At 41.9% G+C, this 15,812-nt stretch overlaps 1 protein-coding gene across 5 annotated transcripts in view; it reads right to left on the bottom strand.

Moving 5' to 3' along the window:
* The window catches only part of DCAF1 (DDB1 and CUL4 associated factor 1), a 54,603-nt gene extending 39,195 nt beyond the window's left edge, over nt 1–15,408 (bottom strand). For 2 of the 5 annotated variants that reach the window (XM_075514580.1, XM_075514579.1), the window contains exons 1-6: nt 15,243–15,408; nt 9,596–9,713; nt 4,757–4,833; nt 3,948–4,021; nt 2,854–2,967; nt 603–740 (exon numbers count right to left, since the gene is read on the bottom strand). In XM_075514580.1, the coding sequence (XP_075370695.1) occupies nt 603–740; nt 2,854–2,967; nt 3,948–4,021; nt 4,757–4,833; nt 9,596–9,705 (513 nt within the window). In that variant the 5' untranslated portion in view covers nt 9,706–9,713; nt 15,243–15,408. Of the gene's footprint in view, nt 1–602; nt 741–2,853; nt 2,968–3,947; nt 4,022–4,756; nt 4,834–9,595; nt 9,714–14,423; nt 14,484–14,634; nt 14,878–15,242 lie in introns of those variants that run through there. The other 3 variants (XM_075514575.1, XM_075514577.1, XM_075514578.1) reach the window with 3 other exon arrangements.
* Nucleotides 15,409–15,812: the final 404 nt, after the last annotated feature.

The following is a 15,812-nucleotide window of genomic DNA, read 5'->3' as shown; positions in this document are numbered from 1 at the left end:
CCACAAAGCCTAAGGCCATGCTTTTACTTTTAAAGGCCTTATCTGTGCAAGAAATAGAATTCACCTATGCTTCAACACACTGTACACCGTCCTGGGAGACAAATTTGCCTATCCTACCTTCTTCCGAAAGTAATCTCAATTGCTGATAAACATCATAGAGAATCAACACTAAACTGGTGAAAGGTTTACAATAGAAGCAAATGCAATTTCACATTAAGTTGTGCCCATGCCGATTAAAAAGCATGTAAAAGTCACAACATGCAATAATTATGGAGGTAAAGCTTCTGAAAATATTTCTTTAAGGGGGGTATGAATATGAGTCCCATTAAAAAGTATAGTATTTGCCTTCTTAGGTTTCCATTGGCACTTTCAACACAACTGGTATAACAGAATAATCAAGCCACAGCCTCAGCAAATGCACAGTCAGGAGAGGATGGAAAGCATGAGCTACTGACTCTTACAGATATTATCATAACCACTGTAAGACCTATATTAACTTGTGAATGTGAGCTCCCCACAAATAAAAAATAAAAAAAACCAAACCAAAACCATGGTGAAGGTATCTGCCCTCTAAAAAAGCAAAGTGATAGAGAGATCATTACCAATTGTGAGTTCTCGTCTCTGTAATTTGCAGCAATATCTTGGTTTTCCATAGCTCCTCCTAATAGCCCCGTTGCGTATGTCCGTAGTGGCTGATCAGCCTCTCGCGCCCACTTAAAGAGATTTTCAACTATGCCTTCCTAGAATGAAGAAAATAAGAAAGCAATTCCACCAGTTCTATTTAATTTTTAACTTCTCAGTCCCAGTGAAAGCATCTGTTGGCAACAATTCTCCCTATCTCTAGTAATGAGCAGGCTAGATTTCCTACCAATTATGTAATGAATGAAGATTTTAAAATATCTGGAAGAAAAAAAAAAAAATCTTAACATTTTAAGCTGCATAAAACTATTCCCAGGCATCAGATATTTGGAATCAAGATTTGCATGCTTGCAAAAATCTTCTGAAGTGGCCAGTCAACCTACTGCCTAGGAAGTAGCAAAACACTACAGGTACAAATTCATTAGTGAAAACAAACAAGCCCAAAGCTCCTGTCAGTTTCACTAATATAAATCTCCAGCAGTATAGCAGATTTCAAAGACGTTGTGTTGAACTTACACCAAGTAGAACAGAATTTGGCTAAATTTCTTACATTTGACTAAAAGCTTATAGGGCTAAATTGAAAAGTCACTTAAGCAAGCTACCTGGTGCCAGAGGAACTCTTTACACTAACGACTACTCACCAACCAAAAGAACAATTCTCAACATAGTCAGAAATCTATAATGTTTGGAGAAGAGAGAAATGCATGCAAGTACACCAATCCGTACATATGAAAATCTTAATGTTAAATATGGTTAATATTTTTAATAGTAACAAAATCAGCAGTGTTTGAATACAGCCTGCCAGGCAACTTTTCCTAACAAGGCTGGATAAGTATTAACTGAAAATCAAAACAGTCAATTAAAAAGACAATGGTTTAGAATGAAAGATTTCATTTTTTCCTCTAAATGACTACTGGATTTTGAAACCTCATACCACAACACATCATTATCGTGACAGGAATCTTGCACATAATTTGAATCATAGGTACAATACAATAAAAGATCAGTTAAAAGTAATAATGACTAGACATACATTTCAATGAGAACTCTCAGTTTACAGATTTTCAAAGAGTTGCCTGTTATATATTTAAAGAAAATTGCATTATTATTTAAATGCTCTTATGTCCTTACAAAAAATAAAATCAATGAGATGCGAAATACATCGACAAATACATGTGAAAGAGGCTGCTAGAGGACCTCTTTATGTCCAGAACAGTACCCTCTTCAAATGGATTTGTGAGCTATCCTAAAGCCTCCTACATACAGGAACCCAAAGTGCCATAATAGAACTCTATATATTCTCAAGTCAAAAGAAAAAAAGTCCTTAAGTGCAAAACTTAAAAATTTAATTTCAACTTACAGAGACATTTAGTCTCAGAAAAAAAGCTATATCCTCCACAAACAGGGAACTATTTGTTTTGCTTTTAATTTTTTTTCCTATCAAAGTCTCATAGCCTTCACCTTTGGACAGATCACAAAGACCTCAAATTAAATTCAGTCCTCCACAAAGGGAGCACATTATTCTTTCCTTTTATCATGCTTTAAAGTTCATATCCATATTTCCAATAGTAAAGAAACTAATTTGGAACTTTTATATAAAGCACTACCTGATTTCCAAACTTCAGAAAAATATTAGATTAATTTTTACAGATGAGGAAACTGGGGCTCAGGAGTGAAACTAACTTTCTCCTCACTTTCAACCCTTTGTGCATTCCTTCAGAAAACCACATTTGTCAACATACAGAAGTCTGATTCAGCTGTCCATCACAGTTCCAGATAATCCCCACAAAGCACGTGGATTTTAGACTGCTTAGTTAAAGTATGACTTGCTTATCACTTAGCTCTAATAATGATATCGCTCTGCTGTAGCTGGGGATTACTGGGCAAGACTCCTACAGCAAGTCTTCACATTCTATACAGCCTGCTCCACTCACAGGCCTATGAAATAACAATTTAAAGTATAACATTTCCCAAAACAATAAGTTCCAGCTCCTCTGTTTGAATCAGTCCCGTTATACCTTAAAGCTGTGAAATACCCCAGATTTCAGTTGAACATGCCAACATCAAAAAGCCCCAAACCATTAGTAAGATTGAATAGATTGTCTCCCAGAGACAGGATTTCAATATGGCTTTTTACTGGTTTCTCCTGTGGGAAGAACTGTTGGAGTACATAACACTCCAAGCTTAAGAACCAAGCCCTAGTATAGATGATACCTTTTCCTGAAAGACAACAGCTGTTTCCAGTCCCGGCATGATATCCAGAAGAAGTCGGCAGGCAGCAGTGTTTAACGGAGGTTCTCTGCTTGTCATCACATAAGCATTCACTAGCTAGAGAAGATCAGGAACAGCATTGGTTTGAAATTCAACTCTGACCAAAACCAGTGCAGTGAAAGCCTTACAACTCCCACAGCAGCAAAACTATAAAGAAGTGTCAGCATGTAAGCCCTGGATCTAAAGATGACTAGCCTTTAACCTGCTCCCTCCAGTGCCTCAGAAGTTGAAATTACTTCTCAGAGAAACAGAATTCCCATCTGATCTGCTGTTCACTGACTAAATACCTATCTTGAACTGATTTGTAAAGACAAATGCCTAAAAAAAAAAAAAATTACAGTTCAGTAAGTGTAAACATGAAAAGGTAATAGCTGAAAAAATTAACATAAAAAACTGCACATTTTTAGTGGCATCTATGTTTGCTTATCGCTTGCAGTTTAAGACAGAAAGCTACATGCAAGCAATCTGTCAGAATTCTTACAGCAATGTGTACTGATACAGGTGCTTGCAGGGAGGTGAGGGTAACAAAGATTCTAGCTATTAACTCATGTTAGACTATAGCAATGCAAGAGGAAAGTCAGAATCTTGCCTCTTAATCCTCTGCCTTAGTCTTCTAGAGCTAACATACTCCTCTGCTCCTACAGGCAGTCCAGTATCTCCAAGTAGTCAGAGACAAGGCATTGGAATTAGTGGTATTAATTTCCATTACAGAAATTAATTATGCTTTTAAACTTGTATTAGAGGAGCTACATTTTCTTTAAAGAGACTGATAAACCTTGAGAAGAACTAATTCAATTGTTACTACCCATATTCCAGCACCCCTGAACAGCTCATGAATTCCCCTTTCCTTGAGTGACTTTAACAGCAGCAAATGAGCCGTACTTAAACTCATGTTAAAAACCACTGCTATGGAAGAGGTAGTCCCTACACCAGTAAAATAAATATTGAACAAGTATTGAGGTCAACCAGCACAGAGTAAACAAAAACCATAAGAAGGTGTCAGGAATTGACAGATGCAGTTCTCAGAGCAAACCTACCGCATTCATGAAATCATCATTCTTGAAAAGTATCCTCAGTAAGTGACCAAGCATGCACTCTGGGTCCGCTCGACCTGTGGAAGAAACAGGAAAAGACTTATCTACCTACCGCAAGATGTCAAGATTAATACTGAACTGCTATCTTCAAACTGACTGTGGAATACTCGAGTTAGCAGGACTTTTCTCAGAAGGAAAATTACAGAAGAAATCATACGAATTATTCACCGACTTAACATTTTTTCTAGTAGGCATTACCTCCCTAGAATTCCTACCAGTCAAAGTACAACACATTTTAGTGGTCCAATAGTATCGAGCTGTCATTTTTGTAGACAGTGAAGATGCAGGCACCAAGCAAACTGTCCCAGTAACTTGGAAATAAATCACACACCCCCCTCCCGCCCAAAATCTAAGGATAACAAGATAAAAAGCATCAGTGGCTGTATGTAACTATCCTAAAGCACTGCACTTACCCAACAGCAAATTCAAGATAATCTGAGACAGACCATCTTCTCTGTCCATCTAACACCTAGTACTTCACATTAACTACAACTTGTTAACATGATCATACCCTTATGTCATAAATCAGCCTCTGAAACACTCTTCCAAAACTCTGCCCAGGGCCTCAGAATCTTGCAGCAAACATCAAAACTGCCAGATATCAGCACTACAGAGCACAACTACCCACTGCAAAAGTAGGGTCAGACCTCAATCAGCAGTGGGCACATTCACACTGAAAATTGTTTAACCTGGTGTGACAGAGATCTGTTGTGACAGAGCTGGTGCTGCCAAAACCACTCAGGACATCTTACCTGGGTGTCGGTCATCAAATGGGTCCGGATCCCCTTTGCGGTACTCTTCAGTCTCCTTCTCAATCAGCTCGGACATTCTGCAGAAGGAATGACATCAAATGAGCAGAATTCACAGTCTTCTCCCAATACACAGCTCCTCACAATAGCCTATCTGTCAAAGTACTATAAAACAGCTCATCAACTTTCATTTGAATGGTATTCAGTGCCACCAGAGGATTTCAGACTGTTCACAGTAGAGGGGTGAGAAAAGAGACTTGCCTCTAATATCTCATCCCTCCCACCATGCTCCAAAACACACTGAACCGGTGTCAGTGTCCCAGTGATGCACAAGCATGACACTCTGGAGGGGCCAATACCTTTTATTTACTCATGTTAGAGTCTCAGCTATGTTCTACAACACATACTGTAGAGAGCTAATGTAAATAAAGGGCTTGAGTAGTACTTCTCACCGTCACGTAGTCTTTCTTTTGCAGTAGAGTAAGTCGTGAACAGGTGACTTAGTCCTCCTTCCTATTCAGCCTGTGCAGGGGCAGCCACCCAAACTGCCTACACAATTTTTTGTTATTTTTGCATATTAAATTTTAATAATATTGTATAATAATAAAAGTATTTATTATTTAATAAAGTATTGTGTAATCTCTATTCAGCTTATCCCTTCAGCTCCATCGAAGGTCAACTTTTTAGCATGTGTCAGTTACCGCAATGGATAAGACAAGGAGAAACTCAGCCAGCTCCCTACTCATAGACCTTCAAAATATATTAAATGCTCCTCTGTATCAGAAAAAAACCTGGAGGTTGTTTTGAAGTTATGCCTTCCCCTAAACTGAGAAGCAGCCTCAGCAGACACAAGAAATCCTATGCCCCAATTCATTTATCATGAGCAGTAAGGGAATTAATTATTATTTTTATTTAAACAAAACCAAGAAGAGGGAGATTATCTCATGGTCAAGCAGTAAGTAATTCCATAGTCATCCACTGTCTTTCTCCACGAAGTGTTACAGCAGAAATATATGCCGTTTGAGGTGAAATAAAGAGCAGTATTCAAAAAACATTAGCAAATTAAATCTTATTTCCTTGGTATAAAACCTCAATCTTTCCCCTCTATTGAGGTCTAACATGGGGTGGAGAATCTACGCACAGCACAGCATTTTAAAACAAGGTCTTAATATCTCAGGGTAGTGATCTAGGCAGAGTTTATTATAGGGGAGGGAAAACAGCTGGAAGGCTGCAGTAATCCCTGGAAAAATATTTGTCTTTCACATGGGATTTCCCTTACAGAATGCCACTGACTTCTACTCCATTCTTGTTACTTCCCAGAAAATATCCTGTGTTCCCAGGGACAATTAGAGGCAAAAATGTACTTAGACCTGCCTCTGTGAGCTACACTGACTTGCCAGTATGACAGAGGATGACGTTATGAAGCCTGCCCAGATTGTAGGAACAGCAAATTAGCTTATCAGGAACGAGAAGAGAACTTTCCTGCTTGTCTCTGATCTGACAATTACCTTTCAGCAAACTGTTTATCCTGTGGGGTTCCAATATTTACTTTTAGTAAGCCTGAATGTGAAGAGATGCAAATTGTGTCCCTTCCTAACAGGTGGCACAGCCTGAGCTCTCATGAATTTCTGGCAAAAGCAAGTTACCTAAATACTCCACTGCCAGCTCCTCATTTTTTTTCCATGGGAACCAATAGCTTGAGGGGTGCCTGCTGACAGACAACTGGGACAAATGGGGAGTTGAGAAGTTGCACCCTAGACTTGTTTAGGTGATAATCAGCATTTTGATTGCGTGCCAGAAAGGACTGACAAGCAAGCAGGGAAAGCAAGCATAACATTCTCATCAGTCCATCCTGTTTAGGTAGGCAGCCAAACAGCATGCCAGCTGAAGCTGCCGAGTGGTTTCAGACATGACAACATTATCACAGCCTAGATGAAACAGGCACGTGAATCACCAATTACAGGGGGTTTTGAGACAATTAGTCACAATTGTTTGACAAAAATAAAAAAGCACTGCCTCTTTAAAATTGACTTTCAAAAAGAAAAAAAAAATCAACTTGCTTATAATGCCATTCTTTTAACTAATGCATACGAAGGTAGTTTGTGAAGTGACTTGGATGAATCTATCTAGATCAATAGCTTTGTCAATTCTCAGTTGAAGCAACAGGAGAGTCAAATAACTAACGAAGCTCATTCCTGCCTCATAACATAGGCATGTGGTACACATGGCTTTAACAAAAAACAACTCACAAAAACACAGAACTTTTATTCAGGTTTCGAGATTTCCTTCATTCCCTTGGCATTATATTGGCATTATATTCTCTAGCCACTTCAGAGTTTGCAGACCTAGGTCTGGGTTTTACATGGGGGTAAGGGTTCTTTCCCCCCACTTCTGACTGATTTTTTTTTTCTCTTTACAACTGTCTTCGCAATCATCTTTGGAAAGTTAGTCAGATCCTCATTTTCGCTTGCTACAAAGTGAGCTCACCTTGCAAGGGGGGAAGGAAGGGGCAGTGGTATACATAAAAGTGTGTCAACTTTGCAAGACTCACACTGATCTCAATGGCATAATATAAAGCCATCCTAATATTGCTCTGTGCCATCATTTGGCATTAATCACCAACCTGAGCCTTTACAACAGATTGCAACAGTGCAAGATGCTCTAGGATCCCATATCACAACACGCTTGGTTTGTGGAGATGAAGTATGATACTGAGCTGCTGATTTATTCCCTTTATGAAAGAGGCTCTTGAGATGCAGTGAAGGAACTGACTCTCAGGATTTGCCAGAATGGTTGAACATGACTTGCACCCAGACTACAAATTAATGCTCTTGCAGGATCATTTCAGTTTACATTTTTTTGGAAAACCATATATATTAAATATTTGTTGTTTGCTGACACGCTTTCCAAGCGATTTCTTCAATTCATACCTTCTGACACTCCAGAGTTTGTAAATGCAGAACACTAGCTTATTTAGAAGTGACAGTTCAGCTGTGGCCTACAACCCACACTGTTGCTGCCCTTGTCCTATTACTCTTGAAACACTCACTACTGCACTCTCACATATGCTGCCTCAGCATCACATTTAACAGGCCCCCATCCACACAGGGAAGTTTTCTTCCATTTAGTTCAGAAGGCAGAAGGAAGTAGAAAAACGTCACTCACCAACAAGCATGACCACAGCTTCCTCTGCCTTAAGTCTAAAACAATACACACGGACACTACTCTGCCTCAGGACATCAGCTAACGCAAGCTCCAATTGGTGAGGACTCCTAGCATCTCTTCCAGCAAATTTTTTTACAGCTATGCTGTATCTAAAACCCTCTACTCCAAACAGACATGTGGCTTTCATTGATACCTGAAGCACTGTAAATCCAACTTCTGCCAGAGCCAGTAGATCCCCTTGCTATCTACCTTAAATAAACCTGTACTATCTCCACTAAAGCCAAAATACCCAAGCCTTCACCATCCATAACCACTCTGCCTGCTGCACAGAAATCTTGGAGAATGAAGAGAGAGTTATCAGACTAGTCTGGGCATAAATAATGTAGGGAACTCAAGATGCTGAGGGGGAGCAAGAAGTGCCAGACTGCTGTAAACACAAGAAAAGACATGTTTAATTCAAATGTCTTTAAATTGCTTAGAATATAGTAAATTTCTGCTGTTTATGTCTGCAAGAAAAAGCCTTGAAATAGCACATATGTTTCCTTCAAGACAAAAAACAGACAATACACAAAGATACACCAAAACATGTCTCATGATTTTCAAGGGACCTACTCATTTTCAAGTGTTTAGGATTGGCTTTCTACTGCTCATCTCCCTCTTCTGTGCTGCCATTTTTAAAACATAGCAAGTACAGCAAAAAAGTTGTGCCCACCAGGTAAGGCATGGCACAAATCTGTGCAAAGAAGCTCCACCTGTTATTTCCACCCAGTGCCACCTCAGAACCTGTGCACTGTCTTGTCTGACCCAACAACGCAGAGCGGTGCAGTACAGAAACCTGGACAGCTCTTAATGCACAAGTGCAGCAAGTCCTTCTGCATATACTACGCAGGCCACAGGTCTGCCAGCAGAGGCGCGAGGAAGAATTGGGTGGAATTTCTGCAAATCTCCTGTTAAAGCAAGAGTAATATCAGTTTACCCAAGAGAGGCCTGGCTTGGGAAACCACAAATGCAATTGATAATTCAAACGTTTCTCTTGTAATAGAGGACGTCTTATATTTAATGGTGTTACTAGTACCTACAATTGGGGTTACTGGTACCAATAATTTATTGGTCCAAGGAATACTTTCCTCACACATACAATACTATGCCAGTCAATCAACATCCAGTTTTAAAAAAATTAATCAGGTTTTAAAATTTCATTTTAAACATGCCCTATGAGCTTCAATAAGATCTTCTCAATACAGTCCCCTTGATTCATCCAATGAGTCGCTCTCATCTGTTCATTTAATCTGAGCAATGTTACTACAATCACAAACCCCACACCACTACTCTGATGGAACAACACTCTCATAGCTTTAGATCTTGATCAACATTTTACAAGCTTCAGGCAAAGATACCAAAGTTACTTCAACTATTTAATGATTGCCCTGACTTCTACTCTTTCAGAGAATGAAATTCATGTTTTAGAGACAGTCTGTGTAACATCTTTGCAATATAAATTTCTTAGCAAAAATTCTGTGTATTTAAATACCACACTTATAGTTCAGCTTCCAGACCAAGAAAATGAATTACCAACAGGTAATCAGGCATGTAAAAACCTCAAGCAAAAACATGGTAAAAGCTACTGTCAAGTAACTTCAGATATTCAGATTTAGGAATTTATTTAATATATCTTACCTGGTGAGAATAGGGACCATGTCTTGCCCGCTGCCATGTTCTTTCTCCCATTGCTCAAGCAAAGCAGTGAGCTCAGACTTGGAGTCCACATGCCCAGATCCTGAAGTCATGGCTTAGCCTAAGGCAGAGGTAACAAGCAAAAAAAAAAAAAAAAAAAAAAAGGCAGAAATATGAGCAAGAAATACCACACAATGAATTCAATGGCACAAATCTGTGTGAAGAAGCTCCACCAGATTCCTGTTATTTCCACCCAGTGCCAGCTCAGAATCTGTGCACAGACTTGTCTGACCCAACAAGGCAGAGCAGTGCAGTACAGAAACCCAATGAATATAGTTTTGCTATATTCATTGAAATAAACTAAATCAAAGATTATAAGTCATTTGAAGAGGCAAGTAAATACTCAGGAACAAGAAGTGAGAAAGAAGATTAAGTGACAGAATACTGCTGAACTTCGCTTTAAAAGTTGGAAGTTTCTTTTTGGTCCTTTGCCTGAAGAATAAGAGCATGCACATACTCTGAACACAAGTCTTAACTGGTGTATGACAACCCTGACCACGATGGGAAGTACGCACACCTAACCACAAGCGTGTTCAGTATTGAAGCTTTTTAAAACTCTACCTCAATTCCATGCGCAGACCTGAGTTAGTCCTTTGCTGTTGCTCAGGGATTTACTCAAGAAACAACAAAGCTAGGGCAGCAAGATTATCATCAGTGTCATTATTCCAGTTTAACACCCTTCAGACAGCAGTGAAAGTGCCAAGAATCATATTAGCTTCACACTGCCAAGGAGGCAGAAGGCAGCAGCTGCGGGCAATGGAAGGAGCACCAAAAGAGTGGTAGTTGGGAAACGGAGCAGGTCACCTCATCGCTACTTGTTCAAGGAACAGTCAGTGGCCCTAGTAAGAAGGAAGAATGATCACTGGAGGGAGCACTGGAGCAATTACTTCAGGTTGATCAGCCTTTACTTGCAAGACAGCAGCCGACAGATTTATCTTCCCATCCTCAAAAGTGGGATCCCCCTATAGTACTGAGTGACTTGTTAAGGTACCATTTAATGAAAGGAACCATCACTCTAGATTTTGTTTAAGCCTCTAAATTTCCAGCTGTCAATTTTTGTCAGTCTGATAAAAATCTACTAGAAATATCAACAGACCAAACTAGAACACAATCTGTCTCAAAACACTGCCATGCTCTCAGTTTCCAATCTGACAGACTGTGATTGCTGTGAAGAGTTGTAACTCCTGGAGGAAGGAACACCCAATCCTAATTTATAAATTGACCCTATACTAGAGATGAGGGGGAGAGATCAAAGTAAAAGAAATTCCTTCACGTCCGAAAATGCACAAGAATTTCCAGCATTTCATTAGCCATAACATGGCCAATATCCATCTGCCATGAGATTAAATATCCCTTTGTCATAACTGACCCAGAGAAAGAACTTTCCAAAGCAATGTTAAATACAGATACATTTAAGACAGTGGCATACGCATCAACTCTTGAAGTACATAATTCAGGAATCAGTCAAATGACAGACTATAAAGGGAGCCACAGGTCAACATAGATTACATAAGCATTTACAGCCCAAGTTCGTTCTGACAAACACCACCGTGTTTAACTGAGTGCTGGATACCTCTAATTGGTTTAAAACCTCTCACTCAGGGAATGGATGAACAACCCTACAGATCTACCTCCTGCCTCATAGGTGCTTCTGAATTTAGTCTGTTGTGACTGGTTAGTTAAATGGGAGACAACAAATGAAGATCACCCGGCTGAAGATGAAACTGGCAGAAATTGCACAAAAATCATCACCCAAAGACTACAGAAAAATAAACCTGCGACTACAAGACATCAAAATTATGTTCTTCAGATTGGGTAAGTACTATATGAAGTGAGCGTGTGCTAACAAAAAAAACCTACCTAAGCATAAAGAAAGATTAGGTTTTCTAAATGACAAGTAATTATTATTTTATCTAGAGCATTCCTCATTCATTCATCACAGAACTAGCCTGGGAAATTTGATGCAAATGCATAAATCACTTTGGAAAAAACACTACCTAAATGCAGGCAACAAAACATAATGAGATTGTATGCACATACGCACATGTCCTGAAACATCTTTTAAAAGGAAAACTATTCCAAGCTCATAAAGCTTTATTCCTTTTTTCATTAGGTGAACAACACTTGCCAGCAGCACTTCTGAGCTTTTAAATATCACAGATAAACATTCAGACAAATCTACTCGGAGCCTCAGAATGCAAGTGCTGTAACGGTATCTGCATTCAACCATTTCAGACTTCTCCACCTTCACGCTATACCCAAGGGATACAGAAAAAAGCGCCTTGTGACCCCAGAGCTTGTATAAGGCCTGTACAGGCTCTCCTGCAATCTGAAGAATAGTTTACTTCCCCTAACAACCCTTAATTATTCCAGCTAGAAAATAAGAAAGGTCCAGCAATACCTGCAACAGGTCAACAAAGTTCCAGTCAGGAAGACCACAGGAACTGCTCACATTGCCCTCTGGGACACCCAGCGCTATACCATAACCAAGAGAAAATAGAAAAATCCCAGCTGTCCCTACAACCTGGATTATTACCTCACTTAAGAACATTATGGGTCTAAATAACTGGTGCTGACACACAACTATTTTCCTGAAATAAAGTTAAAACATAAAAATGCCACCCTTTCTATAGGTACACAGCAATGAAAGTAAATGTCTCGCCAAGGCACCTCATTTATTCCAAAGGCTTATCCCTCCTAACCTATTCAAATAAATTTGACTATTCTAGATGGCACCGCAAATAGCGGCAACAGCAAAAGTTACCTCAGAAGCACCTACTTCCACAGTTCTCATATTTACACACATTAGCAGTAAAATATATATGGATGGAATATCATGGCAGGTGAATGACTTTTTAAATACAAGAACCAAAGCAATTCCTACTGCACTCACTTTTTTCAAGGATTCCACCTTAAATCAAAGTGAAGAACTCTGCAGAAAGGACAAGATTGTAAATGGTATAACTAAACTGTAACTGTCAGAAATATACCCAGTCTGTTGGAGACAAAGGCCTGTGAGAGCAACTCTGACTTCCACTATTTTCCTTGGACAAGTTGGTGAACAAATTCAATCTTAAATTGCTCTCCAGGAACTAGCAGAACAGGGAGCAGCCATCTCATTGTGGATTTAAATCCATGGGTTTTTTTTTTTTAAAGTTTTGAAAATCATGGCCTACTACAGATTTCAATTATAATATCCAATAAGCTAAGGAATGGAAAATTTTTTTCCAAACACCACTATTGTCAAAATACCATATTTAGAATCAACAGAACTGATATAAACAAAACATAAAGCACTCACTCAAAGGATTTGACTTTGAAAGACAAATATTTACAACCTTAACTATCACTCACTGTGAACACTCCCACTGAAAATCCACATATGCATGTTTCAGCACAGTGGTGCACACAGTATTGCTTTAATATTAAACACTACTTAGTATTCCAATATCATAGCAAAGGTTTTGTGAGCATTTTACTCTCCTGAACTTTGATGTAGAAATTTTACAAAAAAGGGAAACCCAAAGAAGTATTCAGACACAGATACCTAGAAGTACTCACGTTTTTGAAATCTCAGACACCTTCGTGCTTGAGTCACTTAGTCAGACATCTCTGAACAACGAAGAAATACAAGTCCCGCACACCTCTAACTGCAAACCTTGATAAGCGCACGGTACGGTTCAAGCAGTTCAGCTTCGCCCTTTTGCTCCTCGACATACTTGAGCGTCACACTGACTGCAACACTACTACAACTCATTCACTTATTGATTTTGTGTTGTGTTCATGAAAAGGATTATGAGGTTCCAAACATGCTGACTTCAATACAGATACACAGCTTAAAGTACAAAACTTCTTAGGTGAAAATAAATCTATTCGTAAAATCTGAAAAGCACAATTTGGTTACTTGGGAAACTAGTGCAAAATCCATACCGTAACAATTTAAGTAGAAAATGACAGAGCCACATAACAAAAATCATACCTTAGGAAAAAAAAAAAATCTTAACCAACTTTGTAGAAAGATTGCACATTTAAATTCATATGTGGACAAAAATTACAAGAGGATTTACAAATCCGCATGTATAGAGCCAACTCAAATTCTAATAACTACACTTTGACCTACCTTAAATAATCAAGCGTCATTTTATTCCTAAACATGATTCTAGGTACAGCTGAGGACATAATGTAGATGAGAAGTCTAATGTAATAATATAACCCCATAAGGGAAAATTAAGAGCTCATGAGTTGGAATCTAGTTAAATACATAGCAAGCAGATCAGGAAATCTGTATGTTCTTCCATATTTATGTTTTAACAGGAAGGCTTCTTTACTTTAAAAAAAAAAAAAATCTCCCTCTCATCACAGTTATTCTTTAAGTGAATGAGATAGCAGACAGCTATTCGCCTAAACCTGTTGAGTCTGAAACAACCATGCCAAAGTTAATACTGAAGCATAATGAACCATCAAAACTGAAGCTCACTTGTGGAAGGAAGTACGCCACAAACTAACAAAATCTTCACAATCTATGGAGAATAAAATCATGTTTTGGTATCATAGGTGACTGAAGCTCTGAGGGAAGTCCTTACTTGTTCAACTTCCCACTTTAATCCCTAACAGAACTCCAGTTTGGCTGTTACTACAGAACAGATTCCTAATATTGCTTTAAATACTTGTCTAAAAAATTCATAAATTTTTACAGTTAGAATATTTTTAAGGCCAGGGAAAACCACGAAGTTATTTCATTTCCTGGAATTTCTGCTTTTACAAAACAAACCTGGAACCATGTGCTGATCTGCCAGGACAAGCACAAAAAACAGGAACAAACTTCTGCTGCCTACAAAGGAAGGTAAAAAACCCCGACGCTCGGTGTCAACATCGGTTCCTCTTCACGCTGCTAGAAAGAAAAACCCCAGGACCCTCCCTCCCCGGAGGAGCACCCAGACCCGCTCTAGCACGGGGAGCGCGCAGCTCCTGACAGCTCTTACAGGCTCTAACACGGCAGCACGCCCCCAGCGTGCGGGCGCCCGCCGCCGGCGCCTCGCGGGACCAGGCTGTTCGCCGGGACCCAACGGCAGGAACCGCCGGCGCCGCCCGCTCGAACCGAAGAGTTTAAAGGTTAGCAAAGGGGGTGAGGGGACCCCCGAGCCGGAGAGCCTCCCTTCCCGAGCAGGCCCGGCGGGGCCCCGCGCGGAGCGGCGCCTCGGCAGGCCCCGCCGCAGGAGGAAGAGCCCGGGGGAGGGGGCGGGCCGGCCGGCGGAGGACCGGGGCGGGCGGGGCCGGCGCGGCGCAGGCCCGCCCCCCCGCCGGCAGGCTGACAGGCCGCGGGGGAGAGGCGCAGCGCCCCGCCGGGCCCCCGCCGCCCCCCCCCCCCCAGCGGCGCTTCGGAGGGCGCCCCCTAGCGCGGGGGCGGGCGCGCGGGCCAACCCGCCCCCCACCCCGGCGGCTCCCTCCGGGCCTGAGGCGACCCCCCTCCCCCTGCCCGGCGCGGAGGCCGCGGCCGCCAACCGAACCGAACCGGCCCGGCCCGGCCCGGCCCAGGGGGAAGCGCGGCGGCGGCGGCGCGGCGCGGCCCCCCCCGCCCGGCGCCCCGTACCTGCCCGATGCCCCGCTGGGTCACCGCCGCTGCCCCCGGCCCCTGCGCTCGGCCCCGCACACCCCGCGGCGGCCGCGATTGCTATGGCGGGCACACACTTTGCGCGTCACCACGCTAGGGGCCGCGTCACAGCGCGCGAGGCGGCGTTGCGAGCAGCGGGCAGGCAGCACGGGCCTCGCGCTCGGCCTCCCGGGAAACGGAGTTCGCGCGGGGTGAGCCCTCTGCGCATGCGCCTGTCGCCAGCCGCGCCGCGGAGGAGGCTGGGAGCCGTAGTTCCCGGCGGGCGCCGCCATTGCGCCCCCTCGGCCCGGCCCGGAGCACCGCGGCTGCGGCGGCTCGTAGGCGAAGGGGTGCTTTCCTGGGAGGGAGGGGAGGCTATTTACTCTGCTTTTTCCAGGCTGGCACTGAGGAGCCACCGAGCAGCGGCTGCCGGCCCCGATAGCCGGGTGTCTGTCCCGATAGCGGCATAGCAACGGGCACGCTGCCATCCCGTCCTCCAGCCCCAGCGGGCACGGCAGGGACTGAGCCAGCCGTGTCTTTTTCTTCCTTTCTCACGCCAAGGCTGAATGT

This window comes from Mycteria americana, chromosome 11 (genome assembly GCF_035582795.1).
Source record: "Mycteria americana isolate JAX WOST 10 ecotype Jacksonville Zoo and Gardens chromosome 11, USCA_MyAme_1.0, whole genome shotgun sequence".
Taxonomy (NCBI): Eukaryota; Metazoa; Chordata; class Aves; order Ciconiiformes; family Ciconiidae; genus Mycteria; species Mycteria americana.
The sequence above is the reverse complement of the archived record's forward strand: the minus strand, read 5'-3'. Positions and strand labels throughout refer to the sequence as shown.